General features: G+C 30.7%; 3 protein-coding genes across 4 annotated transcripts; 1 reads left to right on the forward strand and 2 right to left on the reverse strand.

The window, feature by feature from the left end:
* Positions 1-790: 790 nt before the first annotated feature.
* Positions 791-8,476, reverse strand: LOC110705715 (serine carboxypeptidase-like 40). Its single transcript, XM_021883630.1, has 8 exons — positions 7,433-8,476; positions 4,450-4,557; positions 4,071-4,345; positions 3,107-3,367; positions 2,770-2,885; positions 2,280-2,372; positions 1,369-1,474; positions 791-1,127 (listed from the first exon to the last, which is right to left on the reverse strand). The coding sequence occupies exons 1-8, from the start codon at positions 7,875-7,877 to the stop codon at positions 963-965; spliced, it is 1,569 nt and encodes a 522-aa protein (XP_021739322.1). The 5' UTR covers positions 7,878-8,476; the 3' UTR covers positions 791-962.
* Positions 8,477-13,448: 4,972 nt separating this feature from the next.
* Positions 13,449-14,324, forward strand: LOC110705265. The gene has a single exon (XM_021883108.1). It carries the CDS (start codon positions 13,449-13,451, stop codon positions 14,322-14,324), a length of 876 nt encoding a protein of 291 aa, XP_021738800.1.
* A 455-nt stretch (positions 14,325-14,779) lies between these two features.
* On the reverse strand, positions 14,780-19,245 carry LOC110705716 (agamous-like MADS-box protein AGL15). 2 transcript variants are annotated; one of them, XM_021883632.1, is made up of 8 exons: positions 18,415-19,245; positions 16,438-16,513; positions 16,101-16,165; positions 15,906-16,005; positions 15,746-15,787; positions 15,539-15,580; positions 15,282-15,454; positions 14,780-15,179 (listed from the first exon to the last, which is right to left on the reverse strand). In XM_021883632.1, exons 1-8 carry the CDS (start codon positions 18,594-18,596, stop codon positions 15,122-15,124), a joined length of 738 nt encoding a protein of 245 aa, XP_021739324.1. In that variant the 5' UTR covers positions 18,597-19,245; the 3' UTR covers positions 14,780-15,121. The 2 variants fall into 2 exon arrangements, with proteins under 2 accessions (XP_021739324.1, XP_021739323.1); XM_021883631.1 differs by having other exon boundaries at positions 16,101-16,168.
* Between the last annotated feature and the right edge of the window lie 3,051 nt (positions 19,246-22,296).

Below are 22,296 nucleotides of genomic sequence, written 5' to 3' on the forward strand. Positions count from 1 at the left end.
TGCAACTTACGGAGCTCTTCAATTCTATAAGGGATACTCGTACTGTAATCAGGCTGCTCTGGTATAGTGCCTTGAAATTGGTTGGCTCATACTACTTACTCCGTATTCCATAATTGAAGTTGCTCTAACCCCTTGAATTTTTCACATTGATATGATGCACACACAATCTTCTGTTTTTTCCTTGATCATACAGTTCGCAGATCTTGAGTTTAGCAATTTAGATTAATTCAGGTTGGGGAGAAATAATGCCCTCTTGAGCTGGAAACGTGGACGGTCAGTTCTAAGCCGATGAAGGGGCTAAACCTCAAAACCTGATGTTTGGACTGCCATGGTGGCATCACCAAAAAATTTCACCTATCTTCAAGTCATAATGTTATCATGTAAAGTAGCTAGCCTAAAACCTGAGTTAACTTGCCAATTTGAAATTTACGTATGATTCAAATCTCCTTTTTTTTTTTTTTGAATAGTGATCCAAATCTCCACTGTTTTTTTTTTTTTTTTTTTTTTTTTTTTTTTTTTTTTTTGGCTGCAATGCTGTGGGCGCCTAGGGTCCGGCAGGAGGAAGACTTTTGAGGGCTCCTTTACTTCTATTTGCTTCCGGTCATTAGGATAGGATGTGGTGAATTTGGAGTTGTATGAAATAATTCATTCTACTGCAGGATTCTTCTGTGTAAAGAACAAATTGACTGGCTGATTTGTTTGTAGTATATTACATTGGGAAATTTACCCTAGTCTCAAAGAATGTAGTAAAGATATTGAACGGATGACCAAAAATCATTTGGATGTAAAAGAATTAGCTAGTACTCGTCGTGCTTGAATATTAAATTAGGTGTAGCTCATATAAACTGTAGTACTGTACAATGTGATGTTTTAATGGCCACCAACAACAATTTTGGACCAAAAAAAAAAAAAAAAAGAAATACAATTCCTTAGGAATAATCTAGAGAAAAAAACAAAAGATATTAATACATTTTGGTTCTTGAAGTATTAGGTAGAGGTGTTCCAGAAAGGAAGTGTGAGATCAATGAAAGTCCCCTTAATGGTTGAAAGCTTGGCACTTGATGGCCTGCTCCTCTTACTGTTGCAAATGTCAAATTCCCTTCATATACTTGTGTGTATCCACCAACCTGACCAACACGAATACGATTATTAATATTGAATATAATGTCCCTTTACAAATTGCGTTGCCATTAAATAATACTCCGGTGTCTTCAGTAACTAATCCGTCATTTATAGCCTAATCATTTGTTGTTTCAGTATTGATCGCAATTTAGTACATACTATAAAGATCCATAACCTTAACTAAATCCGCCATATTTTTTTTCAATCTAATACGATAGTAAGAGTTAAAATATGAATAATATTCACCTCTCCCTTGATGAACCAAGGATGCCATTTAGTCTTGATTTGAAGTCCCATTTTATTTAAGGATTCCCTTGTTGATGTAACTGGTATCCTTCCATCTGTGTCACCACTGCATTATATTCACAGTTTATAATGTTTGATTAGACCAAATCGGTGCACAAATCATGCTTCAACAACAATCCATAGTTATTGGCAATTATAACATTAAATATAACAACCACCAAAAATCAAGTAAATTAATTTGTTTCTTGTTAAATGTACCCTACATTATTTGAAAAGATTGATTGATAATTGTGACCAAATTGGAAGACTTGTACTTGTAACATTCCAATGGCAGTAAGCTTGCAAGATAAATTAATCGAATTGATGTGATTTTGAGTCCGGTCTTTGACAGAGTAAAGAGCAGTAAAAGGTCTTTGTTTTTTCTCTTAACCTTTGGCCCCATTTAAAAAGAAAATATGAACAAAAGTAAACTTCTGCACTAAGGATCATGATGATCATTATTGCACCATTCATCACTTCAAAGTTCAAATAAGGAGTTTTAGTGGTTCGAGTTGAGTCAAGTTAGGATTCTAGGATGTAAGTAATTAAGTCATTATAAGCCAATTTCTTATATCTCAGGAATAATTAGAAATGTTGTATTAATCAGAAGCACATACTCGTAGATGCATATAATAATAGTATGGATGGTGGTTAACTGATATTATGAATTTTACATTGATTTCACGAGTTCACTTTAAATATTTAGGTCATGATTTCTAACCTAAAACAAATGATTCACAAATGTTGTTAGACATGTGCAGGTCCATTTTCTAGCAAAATTGTCACAACGATAAAAAGTAAATATAATGATATCATAAAAAATGATGGTTAGATCACTATAATAATCCTAATAATAAAGATTGGATTTTTACCTATAAATCCACACTCGAAGGTTCTTAGCCATTAGCTCCTTTAGAATTGGGATAATTGTTGATGGACTGTCTGCCCAATTATTAATAACCGCACTGAAAAAAAAATCATTGTTACCAATTTAAGTGAAAATGAGTTACTGATTATTACTGTGTACAACATTGCAAAATGATAACATTAATCACTTTCTAAAGCAATATCTAAATTAATGCTCAAGTCTTTCTTTTAGATGTGTATGTATTCATAACAACAAAAAGTTTTAATCTTAGTTGGCTCATTAATAATTTAATATGTTAATAATAGTGACTGTGAATTGATACAAAGGTTAAGGTATACACGATTGTACAACAATAATATGTGGTTGTTTATAATTGATCATTTATCTAACTAATATCGTGATTTGTAACAAATGTGTACTCGTATTATTACTCCGTACTTCAATATATATAGTCGATGTTTTCAATTAATAAAATTATTTAAAGATTAACATACCTGCAAGGTTGCCAATCATAATAAAGATTGGTCACATTTGCATGAAGAGCCTTTTGGACTTCAGGATTATTCATATAAGCCGTCACATAATGATCACTGCATGGATCCAATTCATGCTGCACACGAAAATAAACTATTAAGTTATGTTCGTATCCTCGTATCAAAAAACTAAACGTGATAATAAAGTAATGGTCAGAATTGAATCTCAAATTCGTGAAATGCCATTGTGACCATCTTTCCCACACAAGGGAAGGATTTCGTAGCAAGTCGTTTTATTATTGACAATTTGATTGAGATACATGATTAAGAATGAGATTAATTAATACGATGAACTTACAGTGAGTTTCTTGGGTTTGAGAGTAAGATTAGTGGAGTGGCACACAGGAGCATAGATGTTGTAAACGTCTAGGTATTGAATATCAATCTCAACTTGATCAGCAGCTGAATTGCATTTTAAACTCTGGTTGCTGGTATTTGGAGTAAAATTGCAATGCCCCATTATATCATTTCGTACTTGGTCCGATATTATAGCATGTGTCCAAAAATACTCGTACATTGCCTTCAAATCTGTTTCATCATTTATCACTGCGTTTCCAATCTACATTGAAAAATTTAAATTAGGGTTAATAAGTTCATATAAGTAAAACCACATGGTCCTTAAACTATGTAAATAAAATAAAAATATACGTAACTTTAATTTTGCAAAATTAAAGTAGTAAAAACTTTTATTCCAATCTTCTGAATAAATTCCAAAAACCAATCCCAAAATTAGACATCCAAAGATGTGGCCATTAAATATTTCACATGTAATATTAGCTAAATGTCAGAGAATTTTGCTAGTGGAATTGAAAAAGGCATCTGAACTTTGTATTTAAGTCAAACACTTAATTATCGTATACTCCAAATATACTTCGTATAAATTATAAGTAGGAAATGCAAACACATGGTCTAACTTCAGAGCTTTTTATGTCAATTATAGAATAATTAAGGCCAAAATTCCAATTATTGGTGATACACTACTATATAGTCTTATCATGTCCTGTTTCTATTAGGCACCTTGTTTGTATACACTCATTATTAGAATATACCACAACATGTGTCGAGCATCTCATATCACATAAAAATCAACTTCGTTAATGGGAGATTATTGTTTAATTTTTATACATAAAGTTGTTAACAATTCAATTCGATACACCTGTTTTATAAAAGAACTACATAAGATAGATGAAATCATATAAATGTGGTAAACATACGTAATCATAAGTGTGCTCGAGAGAGAGAGAGTAGGAAAAGAAACATACAATGATGCCCTTGAGGTTGATCATTGAACTTTTAGGCTTGGTGTTGTGTTGAAGAATAGCATGAGCAAGCTGAGGAACATAATGTCCAGCATAACTTTCACCAGAAATGTAAAAATCTCTGCCTTTGTACTCAGGAAATCTCTCAAACCAATTCAATAAAAATACATAATTATCTTCAGCTGTTTTAGTATCTCCATTTGTATCATAATCTGATGTTGTATTCGAGTAAGAAAATCCAACTCCAACAGGGGATTCCAAGAACAAAACATTTGCAACTACATACACAAATTTTACGCGAAAATATTAGTTTTTTTTTTCGGGTTTTAAGTGGTAATTAATCAAATTTGGAGACAAAAATTAGGATAAAATTATTAATTACCATGATTCCATGCAAATTTGTTCCTATATAATGTTTTGCCGTTACTTCTAACTCGGAATGGTCCTAACTCTTCCATAGCTCCATAAGCCAAAGATGAACAACCAGGACCTGCAAAATTTAAATTCACTTAATTAATCAATCAATGAAAACTTGATTAGTACAATCCTTTGTAATTTCACCTATAAATTGGACCATGTTACTTCTTCAATAAAGAGTTAGGGCATGTTCTCATTGACTGAACTGAACTGAATTGAATTGAACTGAAATAAATATTTTATAAGAGAAGGAAATTAGAAGTTGAACTGAACTGAACTGAATTGAACTGAACTGAGCTGAGCTGAACTGAACTGAACTGAATTTCAACGTATGAGAACAGACGATTAGTTGATACTTCATCTCAATCCTCCAACGGTTAATTACAACTCCAAATTACATTTAAATTTAGTTTTCCATGGCTATATCGCCACGTCTTTTCTTTTATATATGTCTATATGACATGTTTAAAGAACTTAATCATAAACCAATACTATAAAGTACTCTGTACTATTTTAGAAAAAATGACAAAAAAAAAATTGACATTGTTATGAACAAATGGATATGTTATTTGTCACTAATGTCTATTAATACTAATATTATACTTCTATTTAAATGGATCACATTTATCAACTCCTCGCAATAAAAAAAATTTAATCATATGAAAAACAAAAATTATGAAAACATATCCATGCAATATTCCGTAGCAATTTGCAGCACTACATTTAATTATGTATACATATAAATACTTGGTATAAAAAATTATGGTCAAGGTGAGTTATTTGAACAATATAAAAAAAGAAATAATTAAGATAATGAAGGATGAAGCAAGAAACAAGTGTTAAAACTGCAGGGAATGAATGAATTTTAGGATTAAAATCAGTATTATAACCATTTTGTTTTCTGAAATTTGATTCTTATTAATGTTGCTGTTTACAATAATTCAGAGAACGGTGGAAGAATATTTTTAATAATAATAAAATAACTACCTTGAAACGGTGTATTTTTTTATTGAAAAAATTAAGGTAAGTAATAATGATAGAGGAAGTTGTTGGTTAAATTTAGGGTATCTTCTGATTTACTGAAAATAACTTAACTGAACTGAATAGAATTGAAATGAATTGTTTATGAGAGAAGGAAATTAGGAAGTGAAATGAACTAAACTTATTAGAGCTAAACTGAATTAAGCTGAACATAATAGGCCCTCTCTCAAATGACCGTTCAGAAAATCTTACAAGTATAAATATCCTCAGATTATTTTTATTTGTTTTTGTTAAAAATAATACCCTAATTTTTTAATTTTTTTTTTTTTTGACAAAATATCCTTATTACTTATACATAGACAATTATTTATATATTTGCGCGTAGGCCATACAAATTTGTCCATGTCCTAAATCATTAGTCTAGCCTGTAATTATAAAAATGTCACTATATAATAATTCCAAGTTATTTTTGTGCTCAACATATTCGAAAAGTAGGGACCAAGCCTACACACAAACACATGCAATATCTATCAATTGAATTGGCTACATAATATCAATGAAATGTAATGCTTCTAGTATAAGAGACAATGATGCTACGAATTTAAATCTAAGTGCTTGTTTGATTGACATCAAATTTAACAAACATAATTTTGCTTTGCGTTACGCAACAACGAAGGAAACTGCCTTCCTTACTACATTCCCTACAACAAATTAAATCGAATTGAACATTAATACTCTTTTACTGGTAAAGTCGTAGTCATCAGTTTTAGAGAAATAATATGTAAATATGTTAAATTATAACTTACTATGTAAACGAACAAATAATATCCTAATACAAGATAGGGACGAAGAATTACAATATATGTTACTCAATAGGTTTATTCTAATGATAATTGATGATTCAATTAGTGACGTGTATGCTATTATGCATGTCTAGTAGAGTAGTAGCAACTAGCAATTTTCTAACCTAAAAAATAAAATTATTATTTTTAATTAGAAGGGAAAAAAAATAATAATAAAAGGATAAATGGTGTACAGATGGTACAAACTGATAAGATAAACACAGAAGCAAACAAATCGAGATTACTACCCGAGAATCGAGCCTTTGTTTGTTCCGCAAATAATGGTAATTAAATTACTAATTAGCTACTGCATTTTTGTTCAAGGTCAAAGAATTTAGTTAATTAAAACAAACTCCAAATCATATTAATACAGTATATTCCCTTAGTAATAAAAATAACAATCCCTCTCAAGTTTGAGATATATGACCAAATATGCAATTTAATTTAATGTACTTCGTATTTAAGAAGAGAAATGAAACAAATAATAATTCGAGTTGAATTAACTTGTTTATATGTCAATATGTCATATATGATCATTAAGAAAGTAACATTAATAAGTATTAGATTAGTACATTGTGAGTATTATAAACTATTATACGTAAATTAATTTTCAATTAGCTTAATTATGTTCAATTTTGAAATGAAATTAAAACAAGTGATGTATTGTCGATTTTCATTATATCAAACAAAATAAAATAAAATTAATAATACCTTATCTCTTCAGCTATTCCATAAAGGGAAAGAAAAGAAAAAAAAACAGTGTAAAGGGAGTGAACTTTCTACTCAATTAAAGGCCTCATACACCTTTTGCATTAACAAAACACAAAGTTCACACCTTCACAATTACTGACCTACAGTTTTGCAAAAATTAACCAATAATTACGCGAGTTCTTGGCCTAGTGTCAAAGACGAATAAACTATTTAATTAATTACATACACGAATATTATATCAATTCTCTTTTTATAATTTGTAATGTCTTTACTGACCGATAAAAAAAAATTAAAAAAAAAATCGAATATAATACATTAAGTAATAAAAATACTCAAAAACAGAATGAAACAGAACTAGAATATAATGTTATAGTGATTAATTAGGGAGTAAAATTAAAGGAATGAATGAATTACCTCCATTAAGCCAAAGAAGAAGAGGCAAAGAAGTGTGATTAGTAGGAGCTTCAACAAAATAATAATAAAAAGCTTTTCCAGCTTTTTTATCAATTGTAACATAACCACCATATTGTGAGAAATTCACTGGTGGTTGTCCTGGAAGCTTCACTATTCTATCCCTTTCCTTCTGATGATCACGACGACTACGACGAATATGGTGCTGATGATGGTGTTGTTTGTGGTGTTCATGGTGGCGTTTATCAACTATACCATCCATTAGCATTGTATCATAAGGTTGCTTGTTAATTTCATTAAACTCTTCATTGTTGTTATGGTATTTGGTCTTGTATAATTTGCTAAGTTGCACATTTTGTGACTTTGCATTTGTAATAAATGGTAATAAAAATAATAATGTTGAAATTATAAGAAAAATTGTTGGTTTTTTTTGGTTTATTTCTTCCATTTTTTTGGTTTGGAAGAGAAGTAAAGCTAGGAAGAGTTTAGTTGGAAGTGAAAATTTAATATCAAATGAGATTATATAAAGGGTATATATTGAGGGGATTTTGGTTAATTATTATTATGGAATTATTTAAAAATAAAGAAAAGTCCAAAAAAAAATTAAATAATTATAATAATTGATAAATCCCTAAAAATGTGGATTCTGAAACATTGTTAATGGGCAGTGGACCAATAATTTTCTCTCTCATGGGCTCATTTTCTGTGATCATCTTCGCTCTGAGTGTGTATATGGGCTTTTTTTGTTTTTATTTTTGTATTTTTTTTATAGGGAGAATTTAAATTTATTGGTTTTATTTTATTTTAGTTTTCTTTAAGATTTGTCACATAATGTATTGGTAGATCTAGTGTAATTTGAGCTTCTTAGATTCATCCTGAAAATAAACTAATAAGCATCAAATCCAAAATTAAATCTAATTTGCTCGTAATCTTTGAAAAATTAAATAAATTCTGCTACAGATTATTTTTGTTTGGATTATAGAAGTTAAAACTTTTTAATTTTGTGTGTATATGGTTTAATTTTATGCTATTGGAAATCATTGTCTTTTGAAGATTATTAGCACAACATTAATCTCCATAGTATATACATATATTCCAACCAAATTCTAGCATAAAACATTAAAACGGTTTTGTGTCATGTATGAGTCATAAAATATCACTGAACATTCCTTAGAAACTTCTAAAAGTTTTTTTGTTTTTATTAATAAAATATCACATGGCAACTACAAATGTGATGAATTAGATTTATAAATTTGAGTTAAGCTAGATAATAATGAATTTTATCATTAAAACTACAATATAAATGTTGATTTCATCTTGCACTAAGAATTGCACATTACTAGGATGATCCTTTATAGCATTTGAAAAATTAAACTTGGTGTACACTCGCTATATGTTCTCACATATTTCTCTATCAATGAACAATAATCCTTTAAAACTAACAAAAATAAATAGTATAATGAAATGGTTGAGCATAATTCCTCTATAATTTATGAGTAATTTCGTACCTCCAAAAGTTTATTTTTTTTTGTTTTTTTTGAACATCAAAAGAGAAATAATGAAAAATTGAGCATAATTTCATAGAAACATGTGGGCTAATCACATGCATGGGGACAATAAAATGGCCCCAATTAAGGATTAGTACATGTTAAAATCACACAATTAAGTCAACATCATCAACATCACCATCACATCAACAGCCCATCATTTTATTTTCTTATTTCTCTCAATTCAACAAATCTTGCAGCCTCGTGAACCTGATTATGGTCAACGGTGAGAGAAATTATACCTGTTTTTTTACAGCACACAAACATACATACTATTTTGACCCACAATGTATGTTTACAGCTTCAAACATACTCGTGATCGTACCAACTTGTACCATTAATTAGGGAAATATTGCTCATTTAACAATTGATTATGTTTATTATGAGTTTGTTTAGTCTTGATAACTAGATTGCGTTATATGTCAACTATCTTACTCCGTGTTTGGTTAAAAGGTTGAACATAAATTAGAACCCTCGCATTATATAAAACAATCATTTTATACATGTATAATATTATCAATTAAGTTATTTTTGTAAAAAAACAAAAAAAATTGTTTTGTTATGAACGGAATATATTGTATTAGAAGTCAGTATACTTATTTGGTTAAAATGTTGAGTGTGATTTAGCTACATTCTCAACGTAAATTAATATTTGACATGCATTAAGTTGAAAATTTTATCGATTTACCTAATGATTAACATTTAATTCTCCGTATTGGCCTATAGCAATCCTTTGAGAAAAGGATTATACATGTTAGTTACTATTACAATATTACTCGTATCAAATTAGGAAACTGAAAATTAGAGGTAATTGCATAGGACAAAAAAAAACAATTTAAAAAAAAAAAAAATCTTCCTTAAGAAAGTTCAATTAATTTGTATGATCTGAAAAAAAACATATTGTATTTGTCGCACATATCTTTGAGACACCAATTAACTGACAAGAATAAACCAATTAAAAATCTTATGGGCTTTGCTCCTTAATATTTTATTATGGGCCTAAGGCACTTAAGTGGTTCCGGCTCGGCCCACGAAAGTCCAATTAAAAAGTATCTGAAATTGACAGATTTGAACTGTCGTAGCACATTCTTCGTATGTTTGAGACATAAATAGATTGAAACACTTGTAATGTTTTTTTTTTTTTGATAAAAAAACACTTGTAATGTTTTGGTTAAAACATTACAAATAAAATGGGAGCTACAAGCCTACAAGGTTATAATTTAGGATTGATAACTCTAATTTTAACTCTAAGTATTTATAAAATCAATTAAGGTTAGCAGTGCATAATAGTGAAATACTTAACAATAATTTGTTATTCATTACAGTAAATTGTACCCAATTTTATCGCAGTATTACATATCGTAAATAAAATTCAATGTTGAATAATAAAAGTTTTAAAATCAATATAATTTTTTATGAAGTTTATAAATTTTTGAATGATTTTTTTGTTTTCTTAAAATATAGTTAAGTAAAAAATTTCAAATAATTAATAATCTGAATTTTATAAAATATTTATTTAAATAATATATTTTACTATAATTAATTAGCCATATCTGTATCTTCTATCTTACCAACAACCGTATTGCATACCTGTTTCGTATCCGTACTCGATCCCGTATTGGCGTACCCGTAGTATTTCTTTTACCATGGGTACCTCTAATATCATTTTAGCCGTACTTGTACCAAATACGCAATTTACACCCGTGTTTTATGAGTAATAAGTACATTGATATATAGTTTCATTATATTTTCAAATAACTTTCTTAAAACTTTGATTTAAATTTGATTAATTTTTGAATGTTTTTTTTTGTTTACTTAAAATGTACATCGTATTTTATAAAATATTTTACATAATTATCAACTTCTATTATTTTCTTACATACATTATATTAAAAAACATTGAAACAAAAATATCGAAGGATTCACTTTTACTTTTGACAAGAAGAAAAAGGATTTACTTATTATGACTCGTATCAAAATAGTATTACTTACATATTCTATATATCAAATTTCACCCTAAGTATTTAGTAAATTATAAAAATTATAAAATATATTTATAATTTTATATTATATCATTATATATAATATTTTGATTTTGTTGATATACTAAGGGGCAAAAAATTATGTTTAGAAATTTTTAGTTAACTAATTTTTTTAATTATGTTTTTAGTCATAGGAATGTCCTACATTTAATATACAATCAATAATACTCCGTATCTTTTATTAAAATGTAATATAACCTTGACTAAAATAAGTAGGATATAATTAGTTAAACTAGTGTTTGGCCCAGGGTATTTGTATCAAAATTATTATTAAAGAGATTGAAAGAATTTTTTTACTGTCGAAAATTATAATATTACAATAACAATAATAAATAGTTTTGAATGATTTTCCTTTTATTTCTAATATGTATTTATATATTTATGTGCATAGATTGAACAACATTAGCTTATAGGTTGAATGGTAATAAGTTGGTCTTCATTCAATGAGGTCTTGTGTTCAATACAGTACATAATAAATAAGTGATGAAAAGAACGGTGCGTAATTGTAAAAAGATGACCACAAAAAATCGTTGAAAATAGAAGTAACACAAAAATTTACTATTTTTGTATGTAGTAATATTCTTTTATTTATAATCATTTAAAAATTTTAAATGATTACATAATGGCCAAATAAATTTTAACAACGTCGTAATTCAAATTATTTTAGTATATACGTAGTATATATTATTGGTTTAAATAAGATTACTAAATTATACAAGTATATGATTATTTATTGTTGTCAAATATGATTGAAATTTATTTAGGTAAATATAATTTCTTGATCCAAAAAATATATTTCTAAGATTTTATAGGAAATAAAAAGATGCAAGATACATACACTATTAAAATTGCTTTATTATGATTGTAAAATAAATGAGTGGGAAAATTTTCAAATTTGCTTCGTAGCCACTAAAAAATATTAAGTACCACTTTATCAATGGAGTATAATGCTTGGTGTGACTTACTTTTGTATTTCTTAGTTTGAAATATTGACTCGTAATAGAATTATAACTAATCAATAATTCAATATCCGCAATTATTTTAGAGTAATGAAAAGTGTTTTGAATAAAAGTTTAGGAACGATTTCCTTAAATATTGCTGAAATCAAAATTAATTCCTACTTTGCATTGTTTTAAAAATTTATTCCCTGAATGGTGTCCACGTAGGATTGGATATTAGCTTTGTTTTTTTTTTTTTTTTTTGTTATGAGTAGAACCGCAATTAATATAGCGGTTTTACATGTATTTTGAACCAATATTGCTAATTTGGTATTGGCGTTTCTTTTTGCAAGTTTGTTAGCCATCCCACCGATAATCTGATATAATCTCACCATTTACACTGCAAGTTTTTTTAACAGCCCTACAGCAAAAAATTACAAAGAAAAACAGGAAGAACAAAAAAGTACATGAAATTGGAGTTCTTGAGGTTGAATGCTGAGGTATTCCCTTAAATTCATAATGGTGTGAAATTACCCAGAAAATAAAAACAAAATTACAATTAAAAGTTGGGTTTAGAGAGAGGAAGAACCTAACAGAGAAGATCAAAGAAAACTTGATGTTTACAGAATGAAAGTAGAGGAGAGAGAAAATAGGAAGATAGAGATTTTTTTTTTGTATAGGGCCCAATTTTAAGTTTTATCACCATTATAATCGTATTTTACTACTACAGCAGTATACTAGATTACTAGTCATCTAGTATCATGTAAATCATTAAATGTAAAAATAAAAAAAAAAGGGCTAATATCCACATAAACAAACAAAACAAAACAAAAAAATTAATAAAACAAAGCTATCTCCAATTCTACATGGACACTATTCAGGGAATAAGTTTTTTAAACGACCCAAATTAGGAATTAATTTTGATTTAAACAATTTCTAAGGAAATCGTTCAAAGTTTAGAGCGAGCATGCCGAGCAACCCAAGATGCTATATAAAACACATTTTCAAAACTCTAGCATAACTAAATGAGTTCTTTTGGTAACTTTCTACCAACCTTCCTAACATATGCTAAATGCTTTTGCTTGGCAACTATGGCAAGCCAAGCATCAAAAATCAGTACACGAAATTCTTAACACTCCTTTCTTTGTCATTAATTTAGTCATGGATTAGAAGCGTGTTTTATCATAATTTTATTCAATTTTTGAACAAAATTAGTAAAATTAATAAAAAAAAAAGATAGAGACGTGTTTGATGACAACTAAAAAAAACATTCTTACACACTTTGCTACACAACTAAGATAACCACAATTTGACTAATCCACCTTAAAATAGAGACTATATAAAACAAAACATTTTGCACAAACTTTCACACAATTTTCCAAAATTCTCCATTTTTATTAATTGAATTCAAAAATCCAACTTTTTTATTTTTAATTCTTCAAATTTCCACCCGAAAGATTTGAGCTTTCTTGTGAAATTGGGTGAATTTTCTATGGTATTGTTCACCAAGAGATCAACCAAATTTCCTCGAAAATCAGACCCAAAACTGGATAATTCTCAATCAGTTGCTTTGAAATCTTTCCAATCTTACTTATCAGAGAGCTTGAATCGATTGCTCTCTGATAAAAGATATGGATCTCTCTCCTGGTTCATCCCCTGTTTCAAATTTTTACAGGATAAAAACAGAGCATTTGCAAAATTGGTGAAAGATTTAGACTACCCACTTTCAAAATGGAAGGGAAATTTAGCCGAAGATTATCTTTCACATACTTTGAACATGTTAGATGCTTTGAATTCAATCAGTTCATCGATTTCTCATCTGGGTATTTCTCGTCTTACTCTCTGTCATGCTGTAAGTTTAATCCCAAATTCTCCCTCTTCAGCTCTTCATCATTTAAAACCAATCAAACCCAGAAAATTTGAGGCTGGGAATTGCAAGAAAAAGGGTGTTGAAAGCTTCAATTGTGACAAAGAAAGGGTGATTTATGAAGCTATGGTGAAATCAAAAGGGATTGATTTGGCAATTTCTAGGGTTTGTTTATGTGGGTTAAGTGAAGGAAGTGAGGATCATCTGGGTTTGTTGAATTCTGCAGAATTTGAGGGTTTTGATTTGGGGTTTGCTGAAAATTTGATGGTTAAAGAGATTGAAGAGGTAAATGTTGCAGTAAAAGAGATTGAAGCTGATTTGATTGAAGGAATAAGTTGCAGTAAAAAGAAGTTGGATGCAGAGGAATTGAAGAAGATGTTAGGGAAACTTGAGAATTTACTGGAATTGGTTAATAAAGAGGTTAATTGCTTCTTCTCTGAGGTTTTGGCTAAGAGAAGTGAGTTAATTGATTGTCTTAGGCTTTCAAAAAGTAGTAGTTAGGGTTAATTTTTCTTGTATAATGTCTAGAAATCAATAAAGAATAATGTTTAGTAAAAACAAGTGTTTTTTTTTTTCTTTGTATCAATGTATAGTTGCTTGCCTCAAAGTTTGTTAAGTAGTTTGAGAGGTTTGAGTATATTGTTTCATGAAAATTGTAGCGACCTTGGTGAATTGTACATGTCAATCTAGTTCAACTTTGTAGGTTAGACTCATTTGGAGTGAGGGGAGGAAGAAAATATCAACTCCTAAAGAACTCCAGTGTAGAATTTAGGTCCAGGGTTGCTAAGTAAAGAAGTGTAGTGTTTGTACTTTGTAGTAAAGAATGTTTTGTGAAAAATATTGTAATGCAGTATATGCATAAAGTTAATGAAATTTCGATTGCAAAGAGTCCAAAGTTTTTGCTTTCAGTGTTCATACAGGTTACTTGAGTTCGATTGCAAAGTTCTGCACATGTACATTTAACCATCATACTCCACCATGAATGGGATTCTGGATTGCTGTTTTTTTTTATGATATTCACTTAAAAAGACACAAGTTTAGTGACACACTAATATATCATTCACATAGGCTTTGATAAAGCTCTTTCTGTACGACATACAGATAGCTCTTCATCTGTAGAGGAGTAGACTATTCGATACTAGAAGTAGTTAACTAAATATTTACAACTTATTTAATATATGATGTCAAGTTGTCGACTAAGTGCCAATAGATATCCGGCTGGCTATAATATATTACCAAAATGTGCTATATCTGGTGCCAATTTGAGCAGCAGCTAGCAATGAGGCAGAGAAAGATGATCAAGGAGAAGCTGCTGGACTTCCACAGTCGCTCTCTGTTGCTTTCCTCTTTCGAATGCTGTCACATGGTGGCTTGAATGTAAGAAACAACAAAGATTTTATATTAAGTGTAGAGAAGTAATCTATGAAATCTTATGAAATTTGGGGAACAGAAAAGTACCCTAGGTGCAAGGTAACATCTGTATCTGTTTTGTCGTATTCACTGTTGCAGATTGCATCTGAACCTGAAGTAGCATTTGTCTCAGAGGAAACCTTTGCTGCTATGGGATAGTACTCAAGATACATAGGTTCCGGACGGTCAGATGGTGTATGAAATCCTCTAAGTTCAGCAATCTACATATCAGACAAAAGCAGAGTTAACACTGATTTAATCAGCACAGTAAAACTTGATCCGTGAGGATTAGAAAAGAAAGTTACTTGTCTGCGTAGACTCTCATTCTCTAGCATGGCCCTGTGCTCCTAGATTACAAGGTAAAATCCGCGTCATTAGTCTCAAGAAGAACACATCATGAACCACGCATAAAGGCCACCATCATACATCAAACAGAAAATTCTAACTTCAAATTTGTATTGGTTTTTTAATCAGCATCAAATACTAACAAATTTTCAGCTACTGTGAAGTACCTGTACGCGTGAATGCTCTAGTTGATCCATCAGTAATTGGTCCTGCAGTAGAAAGTGTTCACAGAAATTTCTATTGATGTAGGCGCGTGTCAAACAATAATACAAGTAGCCTCAAATAGAAGACAGAGATAAACAAAAGGCACCACAAAACTAAAGCCACCTTCTTAGCTTTTATGGACAGTAGGCTTTCATTGAGTTGCTTTTCCAGCTGCTGCAATTCTTTCATGCTCAAGCCTGACAAATCTTTACCCAGCAACCTCCTGTAAATTGATAATGGTTTTTACTAACTCAAGTGATTTAAGTTTACAATAGTATAGCACAGGCTAGAATCAATGACAAGTTCAAGGAAATATACATTTGTTTCACTTGGAGCCTAGATATTTCATCTTTCAGACTATCAATCTCCTTCAAATCTTCGATCTGCTAATAAGAGCATAGTTCGATAAGAAAGGCTTGCTTATACAAAATAGGCTAACGACTGTGCAGTTGGCCATAAACAACCACCGTTGTCCAGATACTTTAACATTATCCATCCCTACTGTCTCAAGATAATATTCGAAGGCTCTACTAGTAAAAGATGTCAAACTATGCAACAGAAAGAAAGGGAGAAATCTTTTTAATCATCAGTTAAGTATCAATGTAATGTCATCCCTGAGAACTAAAAACAGAATTCGAGTTTCAGACCCCTATACCTGAAGCTTTGGTTTTCCTACTGAAACATCAGAAGTTTCCAGAGCATTCTTGTACCTTGCAATTGTTCTCTTCATGCTGCACATAATGAAACATAAGTACAAAACACTTGAACACATAACAAAAAGCAGAAGTTGTAGCAATAATTAAACATTAAGCATTAATTCAGATCAGAAGTGCATATTCTGCTACTCACCTCAGTTATAACTATATAAGTGATCAATTACAGTGCTCAGCCCATATATATGTGGTGTTAATCTCCCCAAATCAAGGTTAGTAGAATAGTATTACTATTTGTTATTGTAAGAAAGAAAAAAAAGATGGACTTGAAAGTCCAATTGTGGCAGAAGGTTTGTAATAAACCTTCACTTTGGTGTATTGAGTTTTGTGGACTAAAAGTCCAATAGATGGCAGAAGGTTTAATGTGGAATAGTAATCCACATTAAATAATGGTCGGCAGTGCAAGTATACATGGATGTTCTAAATAATGGTCGGCAGTGCAAGTATACATGGATGTTCTTGCATTTGTATTGTGCGTGTATGAGAAGACACACAACCGAGCAAGGTGAAGCTAGCTAATGAGAGTAGAAGCAGTGAGTGCATCTCAAGACGAAGGAGAGCACTATTGACATCAACTCTTCCCAACTTTTTTTTCAATATACAAACATTATATCTATGGTATAATTTTGTGAAAGTTTATGGTATAACATTTCATACGTCATACCCGTATTCAAGTAATTAATGATTTTTCACAACAAATGTACATGTAAAAGTGCAATTGAAATGAATTAGCCACCATGTAAATAAAGCATAACTAAAATAAAAGTTTAAAGCACTTTTTTCACACTAAAGCTTTGCTTCTTCAAAATGACAAGGCTAATTGTGTGGACTCACATGCATGGTTCAATTTCAGCCACACCACATAGGAGTGCTCAAAAACCACACCACACCACACCATCCCGGTTCGAGGTTTAAAGGGGCAAAATATGTTAGGAGTATATTTACAAACTTTTAAACTAAGGGTAATGCTATCTTATAAGCATTTAATATCCTTCATTTTTTGGTAATAAGTTGGAAATTTATCGATAATTCACGAGTAAATCGGTGTAATAAATGTTTATTTATTGTCTATTCTTTCCACTTTTAAGGGATGCATATATCTTTTTCCTTAAAATAAATTTCGATTTTTTTTATTTTTATTTTTATCATTACGAATATTAAATTTATGCTTCCTAATTTTTTACTCATTTATGACATGCTTCGTATGATACACATGCTTAGTTACTAATTATGCTATTTCACCTAATATGGTAAATAATCATGCACTTCAACAAAAAAGGTATGCAATTAACTTCACTTTCTTAGAAAGAAGAAAAGATAAAAAAAAATACATAAATGCTTTACTTTTTAATATTTTTTTCTTATTTATAATTTTTGCACCAAAATATAATCGTGCAAGGAAAGGAGTAGAAGAGTCTTTCCGGGGCTTAAAATTAAATAGTGGATATTTTTAGAAATAGCTTTGCAATTCAACCCAAAAATAGGAAGTTTATTCGTACAAAAAATTAAAAGCAATGGAAAAGAAGAAAACACAAAATTTGTTTTTACTATTCAAATTTTGACGATCAAAACAAGTTGAATGTTCTAACTTGTTATTAATTTCAAGGAAATTACTTGGAAAAAAACAAGACTAGCAGTCAACAAGGTCAAACAAATTAAACATGACATGCAATGGAAAATAGAAAACACATAATTTTCTACCGACAAACGACAATCAAACTTAAAAATCAAACATTTGTAATAATAATCCCAGAAATTTCAACATGCAACATACTAAAGATAACATTTTTCTTATTCTTAAATAAAAAAGCTCCCTTTTTTAGTGTTTTTGGATAAAATATAAATTATATATTCAAGATAAATTATCTAAAAAAAAATTTAAAAAAAAATTAAAGAGAAGAAGATTAATTAATAATTACCTAGAGCTAGAAAACTCAAAGAGTCTTCCAGTACTAGAGAAGATGATAAGAGCAACCTCAGCATCACAAAGAACAGCAAGTTCATGAGCTTTTTTAAGCAACCCAGAACGACGTTTTGAGAATGTAACTTGTCTGCTATTTGCATTTTCGATCTTCTTAATTTCAATCTTACCACGACCCATTTCAATTCAACAAAAACCCAGAAATACCCACAATTTAATTTCTATAAAACCCTAAAAAAAATGAAGATAAAAATCAACAATCCCCTGTTTTTTCTCCCCTGTTTTTCTGCTTAAGAATATATATAAAAAAGCTTCCTTTTTTGTAATTGTTCTAAACTTAGAAAAAGAAGAAAATGGGGGTTGCTAAAAATGGAGAGAGAAAGAGAAAGAAGAGGGAGAATGAAGGAGATCAAAAGAGGAGAAGAGAGAGATTATAAAGAAAGAATACAACTCCTTTGATCTCCAATTGGAGAGAAGGTTAGAGAGAGAAACTAGAGAAAGAAAGAGAACGCCTAGAAATGGTAAGTCTGCATGGCAAAGTCTACACTGTTGCATGACCCTTTTTGCCACATTTAGAGCGTTTTCTGTATTTTTTGTGCCTACTTGTGGGCCACCCAGACCTTTTTTTTTTATTTCCTTTGAAGGGGTACCAAAATTATTTTAGGGAAATTTATAAATTCATATAAACCTAAATAAATACGAGCATTAATTAATTACGCAAATTCTAATATCAGACGGTTTGTAAAGTGCGATTAGAAAGTGAGTATAGATTTTTAGAGAATGTTGCACCGTTGGGTGTATTGTATACAAAGTGGTATATATGTATATTCAAAAGATAATAATCATCAAAGAAATTAAGAAAAGTAAACTACTCCGTGTAGATGAACCTGAATGCATAAAAAGAACTCTTAGTAAAATATAATTATATAAAATTTGAAAATAATAAGCTTTTATAAGAGAAGGATATTAGAAATTAAACTGAAATTATTCTGAAGTGAACATGATTTACATTAAATTAGTCATAAGTTTATAATTTGTATGATACGAGCCCTACTTAATAGAATTAATAGGAAACAAAATCAATTTCCACATTTGTTCCCTTTTTTTAAAATATATGAAAAGGGATTTGTTGATGTGATATACTCCATATGATGGTACCAAAATTGTGGGAAATCTTGGTGACTACGTTTAAATATGGAGTTAATGGTTTAAATTTTTACCTTTTTTTTTAGGTGAAGAAGAGAAAGAGAGTGATGAGATTTATCATTTGTTGTACGAGGGGACACATCACTACATCAGTAAATTTTGTAAATGCTGACTACGTGTTTTACACTTTTGCTTAATTTAAATTTCTTTTTTCTCTCAATAATGTTTCAAAATATAAAGCCACTTGCAAATTTAAGCTTAAATTTCCCTTAACTAGAGATTTCCTTCTCTAATGAGATGATTAACTACCAGAAGTATAAAAAAATTATTCATTTATATATTAATCAAATTTCCTTAGCTATAGGTAGATATTCTTTACAAATTAAAAATCATTATATTGAACTACAAATTTTTTTTCTTTAATAATGAGATGATTAACTAGCTTTGAATATATTGGTTTTTTCAATTCATTCGTAACTTTAATGTACGAGCAGCTACCGATATAATCAGAATATCACGTCTTATTTGGTGTTATTATATACTCATTTAACATTTTTACATATAGTTACTTTTATAGTTTTATTACCTTCTTTTCCACGTATCCCTTACAAATGCATCTAAGATATTCCAAATGTTGGTAAAATACCTGTTGATTCCAATAACAAAATAGAGAAGATGAAAGGGAAAATACTTGATTGAAGATCTCAAACTCACAGTCGCGCCGTGGAACAAAATCCACTGCCTTAGAAGCGAAATACGCCACCACCGGTACAGGTTTCCCGATGACGCACGCCCTCCAAGTTTAACGCAACTCTCTCCGTAATCCGTGCACCCGAACTCGAAGAGTGGAATTGCTCAAGAACTGTTCAGATCTCAAAAGGTAGGTTTGTGTTTTCGGCTAGAAAGTGAATAAATCTCATGAAAAGGTAAGACTCGTATTTATATGAGTCCTGGAAAAAGGAAACACGTAAACAAACCGACCTAGGAAAAAGGCGGGCCCGATCGGGCGAGCTGCCGCCCGATCGGGCGCGAGATCAAGTTTTTCCAGACGTAGTGTCGCGCCCGGTCGGGCGGACACCGCCTGGTCGGGCGATCTGAAATCCCCATTCCGAGCGAGCCATCGGGCGAAACCGCCCGATCGGGCTCGTCAAAACTTGAGTCCGCCGCCCGGTCGGGCGCGGGAGATCTCTATTTTTCCTTGACCACCTCCGCCCGATCGGGCGCGAGTCATCCGTTGTTCATTCAATCATTGTCTCTTTTAGAATTTACTGGATAGGTACTTGAGAAACTTTATCACATTAACCTTCATCCCTATACTATCTGAAACTCAAACAATAATTGAGTAATTCTCTCTTGACAAACAGAATGAACAATATAGTTTACAACAAAACCACTACACGTCAAGAATAGTTTGTTCATCATTTAGATTGCAAAACATTAGCACATTTGAATCAAACATCAAGGCCAAATCATGAAAACAACTCTGGCTTAGACATGATAAATATAATTTACCAAACCACTTTCTCTACATCACAATAATGAGATTAATGCGTACCTTTATTAGTTCATTGGCACCTGTGCATGTGTTTTAAAGTACACACCCTTGATTTACAATCAATCATGCTAGAAAGCTTAAGCAACCTTACTGCAAATCAGACAAGCTTAGAACAAACCAAGTGAGTCATAAGAGTTGGTCAGCACCAAACTTATAGAGTAAATCCTAACAACATAGTATTTTACCTTTAGCCCATTTCCAATCAACCACCTTTCAACTCACCTTGAAAGATACTTACAACAGATGGATTTCTAATAGCAAGGCAAGATATACTCTTCTCAAACATATCAGACTCAAAGAGAGTGCACAACTCGCGTTAACATGCTTCTTTCCACAACTAGTCAATCAGGTTTATGATAGGACGTCGTCAACCTATCAAGAAATAAGACCTAACTCGATCCTACTAAACTAGTAGCAAGGGCAAGAAAGGGTCGAACCCATGAGAGGCGTTGAATCAACCACCAAATGTTATTGTTTAAACAAGCTAGATTAAGTCGGGGGTTTTAAGTTGGTATTACGTCACACTATTCTAATTCAAATCAACTAATTCTAAGAGGTGATTAACAATATTAAGAAGGCCTAGGGCATGGGTTACACCACTCAACTTCATCACGGACCACAAGTAGCATGCATAGAAATGGTGATTTAGGGGATAAATTAGGGGAAGTTATCAAATGCACCCAACTACTCTCTCAAGCTAGAGGGATTACTTGACATCAAAACCATAACCTACTCTCGTGATTATGGGCAAGAAACAAGTGTTAAAACATCCTCACGATAACATGCAAATTCCCTTGACTAGAAATTCCTATTCTCATGGCAAATCAAGTCAATCAAGCATAAGGGAGCTTCCTCAAGTTCATCTCTCGATCCTTCGTTGAGGAAGCTAGATAAATAATTCAAGCAATGGCCAATTACAAGAATTAACAATGAAACCTCTTAAACTCAACTAATTAACACCCCACAATTAACAAATTAGTACATGCAACAAGTGTTGGTGATTACATTGAGGGTTCACCCAAACCCTAGAAATTAGACTACTCACAATCCATGGAAGTTAAAGCAATTAAAGATTTCAAGGAATTCATGAACAAATTAAAACTAAGAATTAAGTAGAATCTGACAATTAAACATGCAAAGAACAACCAAACAATTAATAAAAAGCAAGAATTAAAGATA

The sequence above is a fragment of the Chenopodium quinoa genome, unplaced genomic scaffold (genome assembly GCF_001683475.1).
Source record: "Chenopodium quinoa cultivar QQ74 unplaced genomic scaffold, ASM168347v1, whole genome shotgun sequence".
Lineage (NCBI taxonomy): Eukaryota > Viridiplantae > Streptophyta > Magnoliopsida > Caryophyllales > Amaranthaceae > Chenopodium > Chenopodium quinoa.